The sequence below is a fragment of the Ailuropoda melanoleuca genome, chromosome 1 (genome assembly GCF_002007445.2).
Source record: "Ailuropoda melanoleuca isolate Jingjing chromosome 1, ASM200744v2, whole genome shotgun sequence".
NCBI classification, from domain to species: Eukaryota; Metazoa; Chordata; class Mammalia; order Carnivora; family Ursidae; genus Ailuropoda; species Ailuropoda melanoleuca.
Window position 1 is genome coordinate 177,458,680 of NC_048218.1, and position 22,836 is coordinate 177,481,515.

The 22,836-nt window shown below is 34.2% G+C and overlaps 1 protein-coding gene and 1 long non-coding RNA gene across 2 annotated transcripts in view; one reads left to right on the top strand and one right to left on the bottom strand.

Annotated features, from left to right (window-relative positions):
* Positions 1-22,836, bottom strand: part of PPP1R3A (protein phosphatase 1 regulatory subunit 3A) — a 36,701-nt gene that overhangs the window by 3,070 nt on the left and 10,795 nt on the right. The window contains exons 2-3 of the mRNA XM_011228008.3: positions 2,053-2,111; positions 1,815-1,939 (exon numbers count right to left, since the gene is read on the bottom strand). Coding sequence (XP_011226310.2) covers positions 1,815-1,939; positions 2,053-2,111 — 184 coding nt within the window. The remainder of the gene's footprint in view (positions 1-1,814; positions 1,940-2,052; positions 2,112-22,836) is intronic.
* Positions 3,066-13,147, top strand: LOC117804236. The gene is made up of 3 exons (XR_004628580.1): positions 3,066-3,206; positions 11,926-12,045; positions 13,057-13,147. It is a non-coding gene; the product is annotated as an uncharacterized LOC117804236 (long non-coding RNA).

Genomic DNA, 22,836 nt, shown 5'->3' on the forward strand with positions numbered 1-22,836 from the left:
ATTTCCTTGATTCATTTCATCTGTGGATTTTGTATAAATTTTAAAAGCCAGATGTTTTGGGGGGATCCTTTTAGGCTATGGCTTGGGAATGAGATTAATAAGAAGAGGAACCAAAATTAATCACTCTCCTTCCCAGCTTCCAAATATCACATTGTATTATTCAACTATTCTTGCTTGTCATTGCACTTTCTCCCCACTTAGGATATACACATTGATAGCTCCATGCTAATCAATTAGAGAGCAGCTTCCTGGATGCCCCTTGCTGCATTTACACTTGCTGTAGGTGCCCCTATTACAGTTTCTCTTATTAATATGTTTTCTGCAAAGCCTCTGCAAACTATTAATAGCAAAACGTCACTCAAAGAAAAGTGAGGGAGTTAATGTCTCTGCAAATTCTGTTTTAATGACCCTCTGCCAACTGGTACTCAAATGTATTTGAGCTCTTCAGTGATGCCAACTGTCAGGATTTAACAGTGAGATGCCTGTGTTTTTTTTTTCCTCCTCATAACTGACATTTGCATGATCTCAATAATTATATGCAAATCTTACGTTTTCCCCTTCTTCTCACATAAGGCTCATGTTACTTGTCAACTGCACAGCTGTCTTGTAAGCCAATGCCTGTGGGTTCCACAGATTTGGTTGTATTTCCATCTATTAGAGAGCTTCATTGTTTTATGCATTAACGTCAGCATGGAGCAAATTAGCATTTAAATTACAGCTCCCTGTTCATTTATTGGATGTACAATCTCAGTAACTTCTAAACAAACTTTTATATTTGAGCCTGCTCATTGTAATGAGGTGTATTGGTGAAGCATGTGATTTTTCAGGGCCCTTTCATTATATTCTGTGGTTTGAAAAAAAAATGGCAATGTTAACTTTCAGCTGGTGAGAATTCTCACAATGGGTGACAACTTTGTAGTTTCTTAAAGTTGGAGCAAAGTAAATTGCATACTTTAGTGATGCAGCTTCCATATCACTATAGAAAAGGTGGAAAATGTGGGGGAAGAGATGAGCTCTATTTCTTTTCTGTTTCAGCACTGACACTTGAAGAGGCAAATGTCATTTTAATCTTGGATGATTATGAATCCATGTATCCTAATGATATGAGCTCCAACCAAATACAGTAAAGGATAAATTGCATTATGTGACTCATTTACTCCCATTTCTTCCTTTGTGATAAAAATGCTATCTAAACCATCCCCCAAAAAATTCCAAATAGATTGACTGTTCACCAAGTGTGAAATTTATGATAACAAATTTAATATAATATTGTACAGTATTGAATTTGTTTCCTGTTTAAAAAATATAGCACAGGCTATTTTCTCCTCATTTGGTAATTTAATACCTTCCAATGATATAGAACTGTGAGATTCTCACAAAGATGGAAGTAAGTTTATAAAAAATGCTGCTAAATGCAGGAATCAGACTTGAAAAGCTGGACAGACTCTAACAATCATCTAGTCCAGCTCTCTCATTTTACAGACGAGTTTATGCTAAGTGTACACTTGTCACAAAGATTAGAAATGCACATCAGGATAGTGCTACCTCTTCTCTAATTCCTACAAACTATTACTCAGAGCCGCTGGTGAAGAGATAAGAAATGAATGTCATTAATTTACCACTGCAGAGACCAGAAGCAACATACTGAAATCAAAGTGCCTTGTTGATCAAGCTAGAGATGCAAGGACAGAATAGGCTGTGCTTTCACATTTGCAAATTATATTAGTTGAAGCTATTGAAAGGCAGGCATTGCAGCATCTTTGAAGCATAAATGGATTCATCATCTGTAATACCGTGGCAACCAGAACACTTACCATCAACTCTAGTTCTTTTTCATTACATTCATCATGTTCCCTGTTTACATCTTTTACATTTTGATTACTGGTTTCCAAATCATCCTTGTCCTCATGAGAACAAACAATTGTTGGGATATAGGTATCTGCAAAGTTAATACAATTGTATCCATGTAAGATTGTTATCATCGTAGGATTTAATAAAAGACACAAATTTTGTTTAAAAATTCAATTGAAAAACTCCAATAAAAAACATTACCTGTAATCTTTGAATTCTCAAAGTTATTGTCATCTGATGTTACTAATGATTCTTCTTTACTGTCAAATTTAAAACAAAATGTTATAAATGTTTTCTGAGACTATGTTTTCTAAGTATTTTTGTATGGGGAAAATTCAAATGAATAACAAGCCCAGTAAATATTATATAGCCTTTCATATTTTCTTGCATTACTTGGTATGCTTTTTAAATAAAATTGATCTCTTAGAATAATTCAATAGTAAATTACTAGTAGTAGAAAAGTTTTTAAATAATTTCCACAATGACATATTTCTAAATAAGATTTGTTGCCTATATTTAAAACTTATATAACCAAAGTAAAGATATATGTAGATGTCGATTATTCCATCATTCATGAATTTAATCTTTGCAAGTGAGAACATTTTTCTCTTGGTTTAAATGATAAAGTTTTATGAACTGACAGTCCATTTGTGGTCGTGGAAATTGCTTTTTAATGTTCCAATTATTAATTTTTTGTGTTCCATTCTATTCAAAATTCTTTCAGTTGGGTAGATATAACATTAACTCTCTCTCTCCAGGAATGGAGAAAAAAACAAACTTACTAAAAACTGAAAGGCAGCTAAATTTATACTCAGTTCAAAGACTTTATATGTGTATTGCCACAGGCACAATTTACAACCAACACTTCAGATTGCTCATATGAAAGCTTGTATTTTCTTTCTTTAAAATGAGTTGGGTTATACTTCCTTTATGATAATTTTCTGGATAGTAATTAAGGAAGATAAATATATTTTTCTTTCAAATGTACTCTATTTGTAGGTGTATTTGTGGAATTGTTAGAATTTAGATTTGTCCATGACACTCAGCAAGAAAAATGCTAGTGAAAAAGCTCACTTTGTGTACAGTTATGCCATAAGTCAATCTATCAGAAGTGATTGGCCCAGAGTCCACATTTTCTTGTATTGTCTCAGCTGAATTTTCTTATAATGATTTTTCTCGATAACTTTTTTCTTCACTAAAATGCATCTAGACAGTTGGCAATGGCTGATAAAGTTGTGTAATAGAGTCTACTCTTCATTGCATGGATAATGTTGATCCAAATCCCAGGAAAGCCAATCTTTTTTCAACAAATCATGAGAAAACTGCAAATTCTTCCATCTGGACTACATGAGAAGGTAATTCAGTTTTGTATATATTTATATGTTTAATTTAACTTTACCAAAAATATTTGGTATTTTCCAGTGGGTCCATGAAAAAAAAATAATGTTTCTACATAAATATAACATCGTTGGAAAAATATAGTATTTACATAATTGATACTGAATCTATAAATCTGCATTGTTTAATGAGGCCAATAACTATGCAAAGATTTAGTTTTGTGGAATCTAACTGCAAGTTGATGCATTTTTACCTTCTCCAAATACATGCCTTATAGGGGCTTAAAAATATATAAAACATTAAACATTTAGTTGTTCCTGCTTCCTCTTTTGCTCCATAACAGTGTTGAAAATCTCCTTTGTAGAGGGAAAATCATAGCCATTTAAAGCCTCCTGTTGTTGACTAACCAAAATGCTATCAATCATTTTTCTAAATTAATTCTCTAAGGTACTTCAATTTTTAAAAATGATTGCAATGAAAAGGAAATAAACCTGCTTTTAACTAATTTGGGGGACAAAAAATTAGTTATAACTGTGTATTATTATATTGGTGTCTAATAAAACATGTAAATACATAAATATAGGAGAGAAATCTTAGATTCAGGGAAAAATACAAGAAAGAGAAGCTGATATATATGAAATTTAAATATTATACCAAATATCTATGAATAAAACTAATAGAAGATGTGTAAGACTCCTACAAGGAAAAGAATAAAGTTGTATCAAGAAATACTAAAAACCTAGAAAATTTGGGACACATACCATGTTCATAGATAGGAAGAAGATATATTAAACTATTAATTCTCTCCCAAATTGATCTAAAATTCAATCCAGTTCTAATCAAAATTCCACAACAATTTTTGGGGGTGCCTGGGTGGCTCAGTTGGTTAAGCATCTGCCTTTGGCTCAGGTCATGACCTTGGGGTCCTGGGATGGATCCTTAGCATCAGGCTCCCTGCTCAGCAGGGAGCCTGCTTCTCCCTCTCCCTCTGCCACTCCCCCTGCTTGGACTCTCTTTCTTGCTCTCTCTCTATCTCAAATAAATAAACACAATCTTTTTAAAAATCTACAACAGTTTTTTTACAAACTTCGAAAATATGATCTTAAAGAGAAGACTAAAGGACTGAAGATAGATGAAACATTTCTGAGACATAGTTGTGAGGAGAAACCTGCGCTACCTGATTTTGAGAGATCTCATGAAGTTTTAGTTATTTAAGACATTTATGGTGGTATGGAGACAGACATGGATCAAGAGCTTAGTGACAGATTTGCACATATCTAGAACATGGGTGTATGGCAAACATGGTATATAACATAGCAGGTAATAAGGGATTGTTTAATGAATGGAAATAGGGAAAATGGCTGCTTCTATGAGAAAAGATGAAATTAGCACAACATATATTCAGAAATCAACTCCAGATGGATTAAGATCTGAAATGTCAAAAACCTTGAAATTCTTAATAGAAAATATGTGTGAATATCTTACGGACTTCAGAGTTGGAAATGTTTTCTTAAATAAGAAGAAAAAAAGTGGCTATAAAAAAAGATTGTCAGTTTAACGATATTGAAATTTAAAACTTGTTCATTAAAAGACAGCTTTATAAGAGAAAAATATAAACTAGGATAAAATGCATGTGTTACATAAAGTCAACACAAAAAAGGATCAAGAATATATAAAGAACTCCCACAAATCAATGAGAAAGCACATTTTCATAGAATCAGGGGAGAGGGACAGACATTTCACTGAAGAGAAACTTGATATAGCCAGTAAGCACATAAATGGATAGGCATTATTATTAGAGAATAGAGAAATGTAAATCAAGACCACAAGGAGTTACTATTTTAATATCCATTTAATTGATAAAAATTGCTGTCAAGTATACAAACTTGAAACAATCCAAATGCCCACAACAGAAGAGAGACACAAAACTATGACATATCATAAAAAGTAATATTACATAGCACTCAAAATTAATAAACCACAGAGACATATAACAATATGGATAAATCTTAGTAACATAACATTAAATGAATAGTCCCAAAACATTACATCAGAGGATGTTCTTTTTTTTATAAGCTAAAAACTACTAAAATAATTTATATATATATAATATATATTATATATATCCAAACTCAATATCTATCTATCTATCTATCTATATATATATAGATAGATAGATAGATAGATATTCATAGCTCAAGGAAAACAGAATATACTAAAAAGGTATATAAACAAGAAAGCTTGATTTTCAAGATTATGGTTACATCAGGTTGGGCAAGTCGGGGTAAGAGATGAAGAAATGAAGTGATTAGAAGTTGGTTGTTGTTTTGAGTGGTAGTTTTGCAGGTGCTTATTACATTATTTAAAATATCTAGTTAAATTCTAGTTTCATATAATTTGTTAAGACAAATGAGTTGCTCTCTGGCTTAGATTAGAGGATGTCTTTGGATAAAATCCCACTCTGAAATTCAGAGTGCCAGTCATGTGACCAATTACATCTAAAGAGTATAATTAAAACAACTTTAGAAGAATCAGGGAAAAGACAAAGCACTTGATGGTTGATGATAGGGTCTAGAACTATACACAATTGTCATAGAAATGAAAAGAATTATTGAATGTTTCTAGTCTCCCTTTTATGTTACCTGAGCCATTTTTAAGCAAGGAATTTTCTTATTTATTTGTATTCCCCAGTGGCTAACACAATGCCTGACCCATACTAGTGGCATAATAAATGCTGTTGAAAAAATGCTCTCCCCTTCTCTTTACCTCTTTGTCTTATAATGCTCAAGTTTTAACCCTTCCAAAGTTCAGGACAATGCTTTTAATTATGACTTCAAATAATTAAACAACATTTTAAAACCTTATAAACTTAGAAATTAAAAAGTCAAAGAGATATGTATTTTGTGGAGAAAGTTTCTTTCCACTGCATCTTAAATCATATAATATAGTCTTTCGTATTATTTAATCATAAGAAGTTGTTCATTCATTTCATATTATTTAATCATAAGAGGTCTTTCGTTCTTCTAGAAGATATTTTGACCCACTCTCATAATAATAAACACCGGGAAATCAAAGATGAAAAACTATAATGTCTTACTTTTAGGAAGCTAAAAGGTAATGATGGAAATAGACACATCAACAGGCAATTATTATAATCATAATAAGTGATAAGTATTATAATACATTATGGAATATGATATGGAAAGTAGGAGTTTGGCAATTAGAGAAGAATGGTAAGGTAATTCCAGACAGATGCAATAACGAGTGGTATAAGATGTAAGGGTAGAAAGCAGAAAAAAAGAGACACATTCAGGAACAATGAGATGTTCAGACAATTTAGATTGTATTGAGGGGAAAGAATGCCAAGAAACAGAGTTAGTTTGAGTTAGTTTGAGTAGTTTTGTTTTAAGTAAGTTTTTATTTAAATTCCAGTTAGTTAACATACAGTGTAATATTAATTTCGGGTGTACAATTTAGTGATTCAACACTTATATACAACACCAGGTGCTCATCACAAGTGCCCTCCTTAATCCCCATCACCTAAATAACCCATCCCCTCGCCCACCTCCCTTCTGGTAATCATCAATTTGTTTTTGAGTAGGTTTTAAAGTGCTTAGCATGCCAAGCAGAGTGGGGCTGAATTATTTATATACTTTTTAATCACTGCAGGGGGTGGTGGGGAAAGGGAGTTCAGTGGGAGAGAGACATGGTCAGATGTCCATTTCAGAACCAATCTATGGAAGGTACACTCTCTAAGGAAAACCTGGGTACGATGAGCCACAAGAAGACTTCGGTATCTCAGGTACCCATGAGAAACACCTTCCTCCCTAATCTCACATGCTTGGACAGAGGACCCACAAGTTACGCTTAGGTTCCTGGCTTTTATTCTAGTCCTTCACTGGGGAAAAATAAAATGCCTTCCCATCCACACTGTTGACCTAGGTCCATAACATTCTACTTGTAGCCAGCCTATAAGTAGTAGCTTACTAGTTTTGCTAGATTTGGGCATTCTATCTAGAAGAATTTCTAAGGAACTAGAGATCAAGCTCATAAAGGAACTTTAAGCATTTCCGTTGTTCAGGAGCCCTGCTACCTTGTCCCTCCCTTCTCCCATGAATACCATAGCTCCTAACAGTTCCCCAAATCTCCTTTCCTATCCAATCTCTGTAAGTTTTAAATTAATAAACCTGCACTTGGAGGTGGGGAGGGAATGGAGAAAGAGCTGGGAATCTCCCAAGATGATTTTGATGTGAAGCCAGATTTGCAAACCCCGATAAAGACATTATGTATCTCAGTGCACTGAGTCCATTGGGTGTTGCTATGGAGACTGTCCCTTCTCTCAATGATAGGCAATAAGGAGAGTCATTTCTCTGCTTTAGTTGGCCCTCCTGGTCCCAAACCTTGTTCCCCTACCCCTTGTTAGTTTGCTATAATTTTGTAACATGCTTTCTTACTATTTAGAAAACGCTTAAGAGTGGAGAGAAATAAAGGCTAATGCAGAGGTTTCTCCTTTGAGAATTTAAAAGGTTGGAACTAGCATCATCTGAGATAGAGAATTCAGGAGGAGAAGTAAGGGGGAAAGAAAGCAATGAGTTTCATTGAGGAAATGTGTTAGGCTTAGAAGGCCTTTGGGCTTTTGACCAAATGGGAAGTGAAAATTAGTGCTTATTGAATGAAAAATGCCCAGATTTTATTGTTTTTTTCCTCTCTCATAATATCATTGCACAAAGGCTTACATCATCTTGACAATTTAAATTTTCCCTCACTTCAAAGAAATGGGACATAACATTGAAATTTTATGTGATGGCCTCAAGTAGATAATGAATATGTTTTGAATATATAAAGAAATTATTGGTTTCCAATAGGCAATGATCCATGTGAAATATAATAGTAACTTCAAATATATAGGAATCCATATTAGTTAATTAATTCAGTCATCATTTAACAAATATTTTTGTGCTCACAAATTTCCAAATACTGTACTAGATCATTGAAATGAATAAGACAGAGTCCCTGCTGTCAAAGTGCTCACAAACCAGTGGGGAAGCCAGACAACTAAATAAAGAATAACCCAGCAGTGTAATAAGTGTGTGCTCAGTGAGGGGTCACATGGGGTAGGAAAAGTGCCCAGGAGGATTTGGCCTCTAACTTGAAAACCAAATAAGAAATAACACTAGTTAGGGAAGAGGGGAGCAGTAATTCTAAACGTAAGGCATCGTGTACAAATGCCTTATCAATAAAAAAGTTATTCTAAACATGTCAACAAATTTAATATACAATTTAAGAAGAATGAGAGATTGAAACCCAGGGTATTGATTGGTGGTCAGCCAGCTGAACAGGCACAAACTTAAATGTGGATCACGGACCTTCTATATGAAAATGACCTGGTACTCATTACAAATGCTGCTTTCAAGGCCCAAAACCAGACCTGAATCAGCATGTCTGGAGTGGGGAGTAGGAATCTGCATTTTTTAGTAGAATCTCAGAGATGCTGTAGTGTTTGAAAACATCTGATCTAACTGCTCCCTCCTATCGGGGCTACAGGAAGACACTCTAAGAATCCAGGAAAGTGATACAGGAAGTGCCTCCTTATGTCTCTGAATTTTCAGCAGTTCACATTCAATTATGTAAGGAGGGCGGCAGTTCTATGCATAAAAGAAAATAATTGTTTATATATCGCATATACCCCCAAAATAAATACATTGAAAAACAGAGCAGTTTATGTGCCTTATAGAATAAAATGATGAAACATTGATAAGGTGGGAATTGAAATGTATTTGCAACCTAGTAAGTTAACAGAAAAACAATAATTTGTGTTTCTGAGTCAGCAGTTAATCACTCAAAACTTGAGTCAGCTCTATAGACTCTCTACCTCTGAGCTTCATGTAATTTCAGAAAGTTTATGTTCCTTTTTATGCAAACTCCTCCAATTCATAGGATCTCGGATCTATAAGAGGGCTTATACTTGGATAGTCCCATCCCATCATGTTATAGAGAGAGAAACGGAAGCCTAGTTAAACAATATGGCAGAAGTCACACACACTGACTAGTAGCTAACCTAGAACTATATTCAAGTTTCTTGGTCACCATGTCAATGTTCTTTCGTAAAGGGTCAGTCCAGGGTGAAAAAGAGCAGAAAGACCTGGATGCAAATCTCATTCTTTCCTGTTATTTACCACCGACTAAGCCACTTACTAGCCACGTGACTTCAGACATGATACTCAACCTCTCTATGCCTCAGTTTTCTCCAAAATATTGCCTCCTCCTTATACAGGGCAATTATTTAGCATAGTTCTCAATACATGGAAGTGTTGAAAAAATTTATCATTATCACTATTGTTTATTATTATTGTTATTAGAGACATATGGTAAACACATTCTACACTACCATGGTACCCAAGTGCCAACCTTTTCCTTTTACTTGGAGTTATATGTAGTTTTTAATGTTTACCCTATATTCTCTCATATCTTTAATTCACAAACTACTTTCGAGAGTAAAATCTGCAACCCATGATAGCATACTTGCTTAGTTGTTTTTACAATGCCCTTCTCAGAGAACGATCCTACAAAGAAAAATCACTAGATCTTCAGCGAAAGTAACCTTTTATTTAAAAGTGTCCTCTGCAAATGCAGTGTGCATGAGAATGTTGATCCACACTTTCTTTTATTTATTCAGTGTCAAGATTTAGGCACCATGTTAGTACTACTGTACCACTACAGATTCTGGGTATGTGGCACTTCTGCTTTTGAGGTTAATTTTAACACTGTTGAAATGTAGTCATTTTTGTATAAGTAATGATATGGTTTTGCTAAGGTCCTGTAATGCCATTGTACTAAAAAGCTCATACGCCTCTTAAAATATGAGTGAAACCTCTCAGAGACCTGTTCCACACAATCTGAGTCTGATGTGATGGAATTACCCAACCAGTCCAGGTAAATGTCAGGATTGGGTGGTAGGCAGCAAAAGTGTAACTGTTCCAAGAGGAATAAAAAAGTTGGCATAAAAAAGGGTCATCTCCAAAGTGAGTCATGACTTGTATTTGTGTCTCTTTAACACTGCCAAGGTGTTCGGCATTGCTCAGAGAGAATCAAATTTGGAATTCTTGGGCACCACCTTTCACTCTGAGAGAAACAGCTAAAAAGTAAATAAATGTTGAACTTCCCAAGCAGTTCAGCCTGTCCTCTTTGGTCTCATTTTGTTTCCTCTATCGTCCTCCCTTAAAGAAAGAAAGGAAAATAAATGGAGAGCTTTTAAATTAGAAAAAAATAGGCGCCTCTTTGAGGTTCTTTTTTAAGACACTTTAAAAGAGTACATTGGCATTGATGTTGGCACTGATAAATGGCTACTTTTAGAAATACTGAAAAGGCTTTCCTGGGATAATAATTACATATTGTATACTATTTATTTCCATAATTTTACAGTGATATTTTCCTGAAAATTCACTTTCTAGTATTGTGATTTTTTTTAGCCATTTCTGAATTAGAGGATGGAGGAAAGCAAAAGCTTGTACTTAACGAGGGGTAATGTTCATAGTACACTAACTAACTACTAGAGCTTAATATCTGTTCCTTTGGTGTTATAATACCAGTAGTCTTCTCTTGATCAGGAGTAGAACCGAAAGCAGAAGAGAAATATTTGATCAAAAGAGAGAGAATTAAAGATATAAAATTCTAATTGTGAGCAGAAGTATCTAAGGGAAAAAATTTAAAGGCATGATGCAGAAGGAATTTAGATTGAAAAGACAAATTACATTCAGTTCCTTGATGGTAAAGAAAGGACAATAAAATGAAGACAGCTCTGCCTTATTAACAGGGATTGAAAGAAGCAAGAAATAATCTCAAAGAAAAAACATCAACAATTTTAAATGGCTTTATATTCCCTTCAATGCTGAATCTGGAGACTAATAACTAATATGGTAAGGAACATGGTTTTTTTGGGCATCACATTCCTTATCTTCAAAGTGAAGGCTCTGAATTAGATTAGGGATATCAAACACAATACCCTCATGCTGGCCTTTCTCTCAAGCACCCATGGCAAGCACTGATAATAGATCAAGGGATTTCCTTGCTGAGACCAGATTCAACTCTGTGAACCTTCTCCACACAGCCAGGTGGCCACAACCCATCAACCCTTTTATTGCTCAAATTGAAATGAAATTGCTCTTCTCAGTTTTGCTATTAAATATATGAATATAATTTTGAAATGTTTAATTTGAAAATTTCTTAAACTATTTTTTAAAAAATAAAAATGCTAGTATCATCAGTAGAAATAGCTGTTAACTTAAAATTTCAATACAGTCAAAAATAAGCTCTTGGTAAAATCTTGTGGTCAGCTTTATCAGTTCAAATTGATAGAAATGCTACCTGCACGGTTTATGAGTTAATCTTATATTGTTTGTAGTAAAGACTATAGAATCATTCCTTTCCACATCATTTTACTTATGTCCAGATAAAACTTTTCAAATAACAGAACATTACCTATATCACAACTGGTTGGATAAACAAATGTATTGGATAATACCTATTATATAAGTTCATTTACTAGTTATAAAATGTAATCATAAACCATGGCAAACCACAAGCCCCTTGAGTAAACTCTAGTGAACAGCTCAAGCATTCAAGAAACTAAGCACATGCCATGACATTAGGGACCAGATGGTTTTATTGAGTTGTTTTCCTGTTTTCCATATAGCTGAGTTACCACATTCCTAAAAATCTTTTCTATTTCTCAATTAGAGCATTGCCCATTGCCTCGGTGCTTGATCTTGAAAACCTACTGAAAACAATGGTACTATGCCTTCTCAATATTGGAAATTTCAATAACTGAAAAACATACCTTTGTTGAAGAATCCTTTGGTAAGTTTCTTTTCCCAAGTTTCTTCATTTTGTAACTTGGTTTCCTACTAAGGATTGCCCATTCAAATCTGCCTTGCCATGCCAAAGTGCTGGGTGCTATTTTTTCTTGCTCACCTCACCTCACAGGAATCAGGACAAAAAAAAAGACTATTTAGATTTAGTTCTGTGATTGAATCTGTGGCAATGTGTATTTTCTAAAGAGACACTACATTGTGAGCATCTAGTGAAGAATTTAGTAGCATCTTGGAGGTCCAAGCACAAACCAAAAGTCATAGGTTGCTTTGGGAGGAGATATAATTATAAGCAGAATCCATGGATTTTAAATGAAGAAGACTTACACGCAAACCTGGCTCAAGGGATGACTCTGCCACAACCTGCCAGTTATACTCCATTGAGAGAGGAATGTGAATGTTTTTAAGCAATGAGTACTGGAAAAACTAAAGAATAAACATCAGAGGGATATCAGAAAAAGTTCTTAAATTTATTGGCCTACAGGCCTTATTTTACTTGAGTTCTTAAATGAAGTAATTGTCCCCCATGGAGTAGGTGGGTGACAAGAAACTAGTGATTGTTCAGCTGAGAGTCCTGCTACTTCAGAAGTCTGGCACCCTTATTCTCCTGAGTTGCCCTGCAAAGTGATTGCTAAGAGTTTTATACCATCACTGTCTTCTAAAAATTATCAGAGTATTGTCATGTCTATTTTTCCCTAAGGATACTATAGTTGCAGTCATTCTTTTTTTCATAACGATGTTGATTTATCTGTGGTTGTGTAAAAAGTCACTATCACAGAGTCAGGACTACTGAACCAGCTAATTGCAATTCCAGAAACTCTGATTAAACATATTTTCTTTGTGGAATCTACACGTAAATATTGCTAAGTTATTTGGTTTGTTAAATACTGGGCTTTGACATCCAAGCTCTATAGCATTTATGTTACTTATTGTTTTAAAACTGTTTTTTTTAAAAAGTAATTTAAAATGTAAATTGATATATCTCATGTATGTTTGGAAGGGTTAAGAGGCGGAGTTAACACGAAGGAGCATGAGACTTCCAGACTTTGAAATCAAATCATTCAAGAAGTGACACCTCTCAGAAGGAAGGGTGACAGGTATGAGGTCCGAGTACCAACCTGTAGCTGCTCACCTGAGCATCTTTGCCCTCAATTGCTTCTCAAAATAGCAATGTTTACAAGTGGTTGTTCGTTTGTTTGTTTTTAATGGGGAACGAAGTGCTAAGAAACTTCACCCACTTTTCCCCCCAGCTTCTACCCATTTCTGTCTCTTGACAAAGAATTTCAAGCATGTCTCAGTACTCTTTCCTCCTACTGGAAAGCAAATCAGGCGAGATGGTGTGTAATTCAGTGGAAATACTGGAAGAACAATTCTTCAGTATTTTTTATAGGATATCATAGATTTTATGTTTGTAAAAAATCACCAGTTATCTTAAGTATGATAATTGGGACTAACAAAAGTCAAGGCGTGCCAAAGCATGTTAGAAAAGTTAAAATAGTGCCTTCCTGCAACTACCTTGAATTGTTAAGTTTAAATGTTATAAAGTCATTTTTTAGCTCATTTCTTTATTGCTATGAAATTAACATGTGTCTGCTATTTCCTCTTTATTTTTAATTTTTTATACTAGCAGCTACTGTTTTAGTTTTAATGAGTGTTTATGATATGAAATCTGTTCTAATTCATTTCCATGTTCAAGCAATTCCGCTTCACAAACATATTTCCAAACTAGCTATTCTACTTACGCTAATGACAGCATAAATTGATATATCAGGGAAAAGAGAAATATGGTAAATTGAGTTGGATGGTTTATGTTAAAATCCAAATAAGAATCCTATTATCCAACTGGATTTGTATTTAACTGCATTTGAGAAGTTTTCTAGGCAGAGGAGTAAGACTTAAAGCATTATTTCTGAATTTAATGCTTTTGTGAACTTACGTCACACATTAAAATCATCTTAATGCACCTTTTTGTCAATTCTTCACAATAGTGTTACAAAAGGAAGGGAGGAGAGGATACATTTAAAAAGCAAATGAAAAAGAACTCAATGGGAGCCTATTAGGCTACCTGTTGATGAGCATGTAAGAGAGTCATTAATATGCGGCTCATTGACATGATAGGCCATAATGACTCCTCCAGGGACGGTTCAGTCTATTGTGTCAGAGACTAGTTAGGGATTCATTAACGTGAAGACTCGTGACTTCTTAATATGCAAATTATTAATGCAATGCACTGAGGCATCCCTCACAAATGTCCACATTTTGCATTACATGTCTTCTTTGCCACCCTTCACCCACACCTTTTGTGAACTGTTTTCTTTTTTCCATCCTCTGCTGCAGATCTCTTCACAAAAGATTCTGTACTCTTGTGGAATCTACCACTTCACATTCAAAGACCTTTTCCCCTTCAGCCCACATTTCCGGGATTCAGTGCAGGTTTACATATACAAACCCCTTGAACATTCTGAATAAATCAGTAAAAATTCAGCATAAAATCTGATTTGATATATTTCTCCAATGTTAAAGTGGTTTTTGGCTAAAGGCAGGGCAACATGAACTACATGGTTGTTTTTAAGAACTGAGACTCTGAAACATGAATAGTATCATTTATACTGAAGGTGAGAGGGGAAAGAGAAAAAGCCGAAAAAAGCCCAAGAGAGAAGACACAAGAAAAAAAAAAGTTTAATTAAACTAAGTAGGAAGAGTAAGTATTCATACCAATGTAATACATTAAATGAAGAAATAGTTTTAAACCACTCAATGTCTGGCATACAGGAAGCAATTAGTAGGTATTAGCTGTTATTATTATGCTAGCATTTTGCACTTTGCACTTTGCACAAAGATGAAGGTAATATCCACATTTCCTATTAAAATAATAAGAAAAATGTTATTGAGTGAAAGTTTTTCCATCTTTAAATTAACATACCATAAAGAGAGGATCAAACATATTCCTTATTCCTACAGCAGAATTAGTTACAGCACTCATGGAAAGACTCAAGTATCCTTTGAAGCTTGTCCGCATTTCATGTATAGAAACTATGTTTTAATATACCCTTTCATGTGGGACTTTATATATTACCAAAATTCATTTTCTTGCCACCCTATTATTCTAACCTTATCTAAAACACAGTACCTTCTCTACTAAATTTCAGGAGAAACAGACCCTATTTCTACATTCCATAAGCCCTAAACTTGGAAGTAGATCTACAGAAGTCTATTTATCATAAAATTCATATCTCCATACAAAATCAGTAATTTTTTAAAGCTAACAGCTTTATCTAATTATATATACCATAAAGTTGATTTACTTTAAGTGTACAATTCAATAATTTTTAGTACATTTAGTATATTTTTAGAACCGTGCAGCCATCACCAAAATCTAATCTTCAGACATTTCCAGTACCCCAAAAAGAAACCTCATGTCCCTTAGAATCATTCTTCATTTCTCACCCCCAGCCCTAGAGACACTAATCTTCCTGTCTCTATTTATTTCTCTAATTTGGACATTTCATACAAGTGAAATTATGCAATATGTATCCTTTCGTGTCTGGCTTCTTTCACAGAGCATAATGTTTTAAGGCTCATCAATATTGTAGCATGTATCAGTATTTTCTTTTTATTGCTTAATAGTATTCCATTTTATAGATATAACACATTTTGTTTATTCATTTACCAGTTGTTGGGCATTTGGATTGTTCCACTTTGTGGTTCTTGTGGATAGTACTTCCATAAACATTTACATTTGTGTGGACGTGTTTTCATTTCCCTTGGGTAGAAACCTAGGCGTGAAGTTGCTGGACTATGGTAATTCCATATTTCACATGTTGAAAAACTGTCATACTATTTTCCTAGAAAGTGGCTGCACCATTTATTAATATAATTGTCACAAGCAGCTAATTATACTTCACATTCTTCTAATGTTAATTTCAATACTAAATGCTAGAAAACATCACACAGTTATTGGTCCTACCCAGGTTCTAGACTGAAGTAGATGTAAGCAGATTCAGAAATGCTGCAAATGAACGTGTAGATTCGAGGAAAGAAGTCCAACTGATTTAGGAAGCTCACAGTAAAAACATAATGCTATTTTCTCTGGATTCTATAGTTGGAAAAGATAGAGTAAGCAGGGAGGAGCTCATCATTGCCAGGATGACTCTCTCAGTTGAAGGCCTTTCGATCCCTGATTAAATAGAGCAAAGTTTATTATCAGGAAATCCTAAGTAGATGAAATGGGAAGGGCTCAATAAGACTGCGGTTGGAGATCAGTACAAGAGCAGTATGGTGCTTGGGAAGGACTAGTTGAGAACCAGATATGAACCAAAAGGCAAGGAGCCTTTTGACTGAAGACATTGGGCCACAGACTGGGATTGAGGAAGTAGTATGGTACAAGAGCCAAATTCTGCTGAGATGCAGCTATGCTGCCAAAGATGGGAATCTCTGCCACACTTTTAACAAGCTAACAGAAGACTTTGTAGTCACATTCTGAAGAATACTTCTATCAAGGGGCCTTAAAGGACTCAGTCCTTCTATTGGACATCATGCTAATTCAGAATAATATTAGATAAAACTCAGTGTGTATTCATTCAACAAATATTTAATATTTGCTAGCCATTATACTAGAAGTTAAACCATGAGCACAAGCCAAGATTAAACAAACTCTGCCTTCATAAAGTTTACAGTCTAAAGAAAGAGAAATATAAACCAGCAGTTTAAAAATCACAATTGTACCATTCATGATTGGGGAAACATGGGGTCCTACAGAAAAAATATTAGGAGCACTATCCCAAACTCAAGGAAGGAAGGGAGGGAGTCCAGGAAGGCAGTAGCACCTGTGCACATATGTGGGCTTGTAAGGAGACGTCAGGCTGGAAGGAGGTCAGATCCTGCAATCTGATTGCAGATTGTATTTAAAAGCTTGATTTTCTGAATCATAAAATATACATTTTTTCAAGAAGAAAAACTGTTTTAAAAGAAAACTCTTAAAAAGTTGACTTCATTCTAAATGGCAATTAACTTTATCCTTTATGTTGCTACTCTTGCTTAACCCTCTTACCGCACCTACAAAAGTGTTATTTCATTTAGATTTACTAATTTTCTTTTTTGTTTAAATAGCATTACTCTTTTTGGTACTAAAAAATTTCCAGTTTTTAAAAATAATTATAATTCAGAACACCTGTATTTATGTCTTTTGTTTATACCAGTTATTCTCAATCCTTGGGCACATCAGAATCACCTGGGAAGCTTTTTAAAAAATACGTATTTCTGAGCCCTCCTCCAGACCAATTCAGTTAGTCTCTATAGTGGGGCCTGCATATGGGTGCCTTATTTTTCCCTTTCCTGTGTGCAGCCAAGCTTGAGAAACACCAGTTTACTTTACTATTCTACGTTGGCTTTTACTCTATGAAGGTATGGTTAGTGTGAAATTAAGTACTTCAGTAAAAATACTCTGCTATTAAGAGTTTCCATGGGGTGGGGAGAGAAGACGGTATATATAATCAAATCGTCTGGCATTAATGTAAATTTTACACAAATTGTACTTCTGCTACTGTTAAGTCTATAAAACAATTGATTTTTATTCTTCATGGGGATTACCCACCCATGTGGGTGCATTTAAATTTACTTATTTTTTTTTTAACTGAAAAGAAGCCTACATACTGTTTAGGGTAAGAGACATCCATCATTTCTACTTTAAAGTCTATATTGCTCATTATAAAACTGATAGTGTTTGTAAAAATTTAGACCTGAACTACTAAAATGTTTTCCAGTTGTACTGTGTGGCAGATTGTCCAAACAATTACTGCAGGTGCAAGCACCATATAGTGTATTGCCAAGGACACTGGTAGGTTAGACCCTATAAAAGAAACGATTAGAGTCTTGAGGTGAAAATAGTAAAAATGAGATGACAGTTATTGAAAAAGGCAGAAATTGCAGCGTAATAGTTTAAACGTAAGTTTGTGGATAATGTGGATAGCTTAGTGTGTTTGGAGTTTATCATGTGTAAGAGAATGGTTCATATAAAAATACCACAACCACATATATTCTGGTCTTCTTTTCTCCTGACTTGATATGTAAGTGAGGACACTTGTAGGGTTGCAGTTGCTATCTTTGAGGATCAGCATTTTACAACAGTTTCCTTCTTTTATATGTATATAGTGTTGATTTTATGAAAAAAAATCTTTTTACATGTCTCAATTTACATAAGCTTATTCCATATGTGTAATACTAGTAGTCTACAGTCAGGATAATCAAAATAATTGAAAATAAAAATAATGATAGGTACAATTATCTAGTGCTTTTTAACTCAAATAATTCAAATGCTGAATTCCTTCTTTGGTTAACTGTAGCACAACTCCATCTTCACTAAAACACAATTGCAATGCGGTGCACCAGTGGAAAAGATGGATGTAGAAAGATAGGAAATGAGACTCTGGGCAGCCAAAGAGCAGCCAGAGAAAGGAGAAAGGGATCCTAAAGAGGTTTCGTGCCTTTCCTGCATGAGACCCTGTGGCTAGGTGGCGACTGGTATGGCCAAGAGTTTATAGGAGGCATAAGGAGCATGAGAACCTAATGCTAACAAAGGGGAAAGGTCCATCACTTGAAACTGCTTCAAGTATTGCCCTTGTGGCTTTGTTCAGCATGGTACCCTGTTCCCCTAGATTTTTTCATGACTGACTCTTCATGTCTCTGATCAACTGTCATTTTCTCAGTGATGTGCAATCTTTACTCATCCTTATGCGGTATTGCATTTTATACTCTCAATTGCATTTGCCATTTTCTAACATAACTTACTTATTCTTCGTGTTAATTGCTTATAAGTTTTCCCTCCCATTAGAATGTAAGCTAACCAAGGAAAGAGATTGTCATTTTTTCACTAATGTATCCCTCGGGTTTAGAACAGTACCTGGCACATAGTATGTGCTCAATAACACTTGTTGAATGCATGAAGACCCCTTATTCATTTCTCCAGTCACTGGTGGTTTTTGTTTGTTTATTCTCTGTCAGTGCACAAGCTAAAGGGCACAGTACGATCTTTGCTACTGATATCTTGATGACTTTTTTTCTTTCAGGTTAACTGAGATCCATACTCTTTCAAAAATCTTGAGGTCACTGGTATATAGAAGGAAACATACTAGTGTAATTTCCATATACCCATCCATGAGGATAAACATTGAGAGGCCTGGACTAATATTGCTCACTAAGTTAAAACATAAACCTTAGATTTTAAAGGAAGAATTTGGATCAACTAATTACAAAAAGAAATTTTCCCTGAGCATGACTAGAGCAGTAAAATGAGTCACCTATAAAATAGGTATAGAAATACCTAAAAATGTATGCCATCATACGTATCTGCTTTTTATATTAAAGATGACCTCTAACAAAATTAAATAACTAATATTGATAATGAGAAAAGAATAAAACCTGTATTTAACCATTCCAAATACAGAAAGAGACAGTAAGTAAAAAATGGTTAAAAACATAGAAAAGGTTTTTAAACCATGAGACTCCCAAAACACAAGCAGAATTATGATGGTGTTCCTAAGTGCCATAAGCAGTTTTTCAAGGCAATAAAGAATCTTTCATAAAACATGATTAGTGGAAAGCATGTTAGGAGAGAAACATTGGGGAAATTGTGATCAACATTTACAATTACATCAATCTCGTTTCTTATAGTTAGCAACCTGGTTCATACTTTTCATTAATTTACTCTGAATACTTTCTGAATTAATATAACCAAAATACTACTTTACCCTTGAACAGGGAGATGAAAGTTCAGATTTTTAGCCTAGCAAGAGTGTACAATTCTTTTTCAACTTTTTTTTCAAGTTTGACTTTCACAATTCTGTCCATTCTAGGCAGTCCGATTGACTAACAAAATCCCCAAGTTGTCCTTTGCACTGCCATTTCCACACATATGTTTTTTACTCTCTGTAAATACTCCCCTGCTCCTTCTCCACGTACCCGAGTTTTACCGTTCCAAGGTCAAGTTCAGTTCCTCTGTGATGCTCTTCCTAATGAGGGCAGCCTGCATAACAGTACTTTCTTGAATACTTATTGCTCTGTATCTCCTACAGTTTTCTCTGAGTATGTGTCATTCTGTTTGGCACATACTACGTTGATAGCTAACTTGTCATGTATATAAATATTATCCTTAACCAAATTCATGCTTGAAGATAGAAGCTACCTAGAAGTGTTCTACATAAAATAGGAACTCTATTATTTCTTTATGAAGTGCCTTTTTGAAGTATTATGGGTCAGTGCCATAGGAGATTAGAGAATTTAAATCACACACCTAGTTTCTCCTCTTAAATATTTTCTGGACTTGATCAAATAAATCCCTTTTGCCTAAATTTCTTCCTATGTGAAATGGGGCTGGTGTTGCTTACTACAACGTATAAAGGTGATCTAATGGGAAATAACTTTATATCACTTAAGAAATCATGATAGATTTAAAACACGTATTCCTTTAGCTGATATAATTAGAAACTAATGAAGCATCAAACTTTACATCGGAATCTGGGGATGTTCTGTATGGTGATTAACATAATATAATAAAATAAAATAAAAAATAAAAGGTATAGTTATATTTTATAAAAAAAAAGAAATTTCTAGATAAAAGAACAAGGTAACTTATTAAAGTAGTAAATATCATAGAATTAAAGTTGTCAATAAGATACAATCCATACATGACATGAAAGTCCCACCTAGTTTTGTAGCCAAGTTCTAACTAATGTTACAGATCCTTAGATACAAAATTAGCAAATGAAAGGAATTTCATACCATAAGTGGTCAAGGAATTCCCTAGGAAGTGGAGAAATACACACACACACAATTGACCTTTATAATCATGCCAACATAATTTTAAAAAGGATTTCCAAAAAATTAATTTCCTTAAAGGTTGCAATTCATCACAGACAAGTATATTCTATTGTACTTAAAAAAAATAACCCCCCACTTTCTCAACAGCTAAGCCTTACCCAGAAAATGTTTAATTTAATCTCACAAATAATATTTTCACTGGGAACCCATCTCCACTTGTATATTGAAAGTTAATTGGAAAACAACAAATTTAAATGGTAAAACTTTAATTTCCAGTCAACTTCATTTAAAAACTTCTTAGAAAGTTAAAAAAAAAAAACCTATTCACAAATGCTCTGCATTACCTACGTCAATAATACATTTTTACTTTGGGTTGTGACTGTCGGTTTTACACAAGAAAGTTCTTTAGGGTATTAGGAAAATTATAGTAAAACTCTAAATGAAAACTATCAGATGTTAGCTGACGGTGGTAATGTAAGAACTAATTGCTGTATCAGTATAGAGGAGCATATTATCTTTGCCATAAAAATATAATTATTTATGCTAATTTCCTAAAATGTTTGTTTCCCAATTCTTCTGTAAAAAGAAAAATCGTATAATTTTTAAAGCTTTAATTTTTAAAAAAAATTAAAACATTATAATGTCTAATGACAGTACTATTTCAGGTAGAGCTTCACATTTTCACAGGATATTTTAAACGTATTTTCTATTCTGCAAAATTGGCAATTAGCTGCAAACTAGAAAGTTACCATTGCTTAAAGTTTTCAAAAGTTAAAGCTCTTGCCTTTAAGAATCAATGCAACTGGACCCCTCTGTTATATAGTTTTAAAACATATGTGTATAGGAATATGGGAAGTCTTCATATTCTTCCTGCAACTCTTCTTTAAATCTAAAATTATATCCAAAAAATCATAGATAGTATTCAATAGAGTGTAGCAGATCCATCACACTACCTTTTTGTAGGTTTTAAGGTTAAACATTTAGACCCATTGCATTACTCCTCTTAAACACTTGTGGGTTTTTTTTTTTTTTGGTTTCCTGTAGGGGAAGACCAAGAATGCAATCCTAAGACAGAGCTGATAGTACTGTATGACTTAATAAAGTTTAGGTTTAGATACACAGGAGGAATCTGGTAGAGGCGAAAGGCCCAGTCAAGGGAAGACATGAAGGTAAAGAAAAGCAGATAGGACAGCAGTCAGGCCCAGAATCCACAGGTGTCAGAATCAGGGAGTACCATATGAACAGCAGTAGCACTACTACGAGTTTTGGCCCTGATCCTGGCCCTGGCAAGAAGGAAGAATGAATGACTTTGTTCTGAGCAGTAGACATACAATATCTGTCTTTGGTCTATCATTGTCAGCCTATTAGATTTTTCTGACTCTGGTCCCGCTGGTCTGGATTGTGGTATGAAGAAAGGCAAAGGCTAACCAGTGAATATTTATTTTATTTGAGATGTTAAGATTACTTGGCATTACTTCAAAGTAATATTGTGGTGACTCCATGAATCAGCTCTGTAGAAGACTTAGGATAGAAGGAACGACAATAATGAGAGTATCCCATAGTAGGCTATGTTAATTTATTTCTCAATTTGATCTCTTGCTGATACCTTGATAACTGAAAGGAACCATCTAACTTTAGATTGTCTACGAGATGTTACAATGGTTAATGTGTTCATTTCTATATTTAATTTTGAGTCAATTTGGACAACAAATACATGGTTATTGCAGAGACAAATTTCCTTTTTATCTGTTGTTTTTATGATAAGTAGGTATAGTCTTTCTATATTTTATCCTATTTTTAATTTTTAAAGTAATTTTTATTTTTGATCCAATGAACAATCATTACCTCATGGCCATAGAATTAATAAGAACCAGCAAAAGAGAAATCAGTTATTGTGTTGAAGTTTTTTATTTGCATCACAGGGATGATGGCTATGATTTTAAACAAAATATAGAAAAAAGGAAGA